Raw genomic sequence first — 1,734 nt, forward strand, 5'->3', positions numbered from 1 at the left:
TCCAATGTCGCCCGCCTTCGGTGCCCCTTAGGATGCGAGACCTGGGCAAACCTTCTTCTGGCAGGTCTCCCTCGTGGCCATCATCGCCTTTCTGAGCCTGCATCTACGGCCAACCGCCGCCGCCACGGCAGAAGACACCTGTGTGACCCACGACCAGCCAAACCCCATCTTCCAGGATTATCCGAACAACGCCACTGGCGTGCTGAACATGACGTTGGCGATCATCCCTATTCCTCTGGCCACGGCCCGACAGATCATTCCGGCGCAGTATACTATCCTTGAGAGTGCATATCGGTCTCTGCTGCCTAGCTTCCCGGCCGACATGTACCCTGTGCTGCTCCAGGCCGGCCACGACCATGACATTCGTTACCTGGAGTTCACCATTCCTGATTTCAGCGTGAGTTTCTATGTCCTTGCTACGATAAAACCTCCTGACATGCCTCCAGAGATCCGGTTTCGAGTTTCCCTTTCTGGACTTGCTGGGCGACGGCTACTCTGTCTTCCGCTGGGCTCCTGAACAAATGATCACGGCATCTAACAAAGGCGCCATCGACGGCTCGGAGGCCTACGGCACCGTCGTCCACCCCTCGACATTTGCGCCCCAGTGCGATGCCTATGCGACTCTTTCGGGAGGCAGCACCTTCTTCAAGGCTACGAGCAACTCAACCTACATGTCACTTGAGTACAGTCGCCTGCCGTCCTGCAAGACAGTGCCGTATCCACTATCATTCTTCAAGAATGTGACGAATCAGCCCATCTTCGTCAACGGAAAACAGTGCGACCAGATGATTCGTCTCTTTGACACGCCACTATCGAAGGGTGCCTTTGCCCCGTCCCCTGTCAAGGCAAAGATCGAGGCAAATGTCGGCCCCTTTCCCGACGCAACATCTTTCAAGGAGGTTTTCGGCTTCCAAATCGCAACCCCCTTCATCGAAAACAATTACCTCTCATGTGATACCCTCAAAGGCTACCAAGGCGCAAATCTTTGAATAAAGCCACGATGAACATTGTAGACTTGTTTTTTCGCTCTTCTTTTTCAGGCGTTCCTCATCCATCTAGCTAGACGAGACCCATGATATCATGACGAATGACCTGGGGGCTGTCATGGACACATGGACCCAGCTTCCAGATCCGATTGGTGGTCAGGCCACAATTCAAACTTTTTTAATCCTTTCCTTCTACTGTGCACAATGTGCTACTGTGTGCAGTTGCTGCCGTGTACCTACAAAGCAAAGGGTGTGGCTGTCAACTTGTTGCATACAGTCAAGATGCTGTTTGCTGACAGCAATTCAATTCTGTCGTTCAGATTTCGGTCCCGGCAACAACGTCTTTGAGGTACGAAATAAAACTGCACTTCTGAGCAGCTGAAAGACTACACAACAGTTGTAAATCCTCTACGATGCAATGATCGTGCTGATAGCTTTACAGATATCATTTATACAGAGATTGTCGGCATAACCCTGATAGTAGAAACACAACAATCGCATCCACATACAACACGGACTGCTCCGCGTATCTTATCCTTAGCCCAGTAGAAACCGGTCTCAGCCTAAACATGAGGCCAATGAGCACACCCGGCAGTTTCGTCGACGCATTCGGACTTGACGAATAATCAGAATCGTCTTAGCTACAAAGAATTCAATACAAGCAGTATCGACCCTTACCTCTCCTAAACGACCGGCGCGCGTCGCCAGATGGCCAGAATCCGAAGCGTTGACCCAATACTGAATGCTG

The 1,734-nt window shown here is 51.4% G+C and overlaps 1 protein-coding gene across 1 annotated transcript; it reads left to right on the forward strand.

Annotated features, from left to right (window-relative positions):
• Positions 1 to 208: 208 nt before the first annotated feature.
• Positions 209 to 1,167, forward strand: VDBG_06540 (conserved hypothetical protein; the record flags this gene model as incomplete). The annotated part of the gene is made up of 2 exons (XM_003002932.1): positions 209 to 397; positions 447 to 1,167. 2 exons carry the CDS (start codon positions 209 to 211, stop codon positions 987 to 989), a joined length of 732 nt encoding a protein of 243 aa, XP_003002978.1.
• Positions 1,168 to 1,734: the final 567 nt, after the last annotated feature.

This window comes from Verticillium alfalfae, genomic scaffold, assembly GCF_000150825.1.
Source record: "Verticillium alfalfae VaMs.102 supercont1.8 genomic scaffold, whole genome shotgun sequence".
NCBI classification, from domain to species: domain Eukaryota; kingdom Fungi; phylum Ascomycota; class Sordariomycetes; order Glomerellales; family Plectosphaerellaceae; genus Verticillium; species Verticillium alfalfae.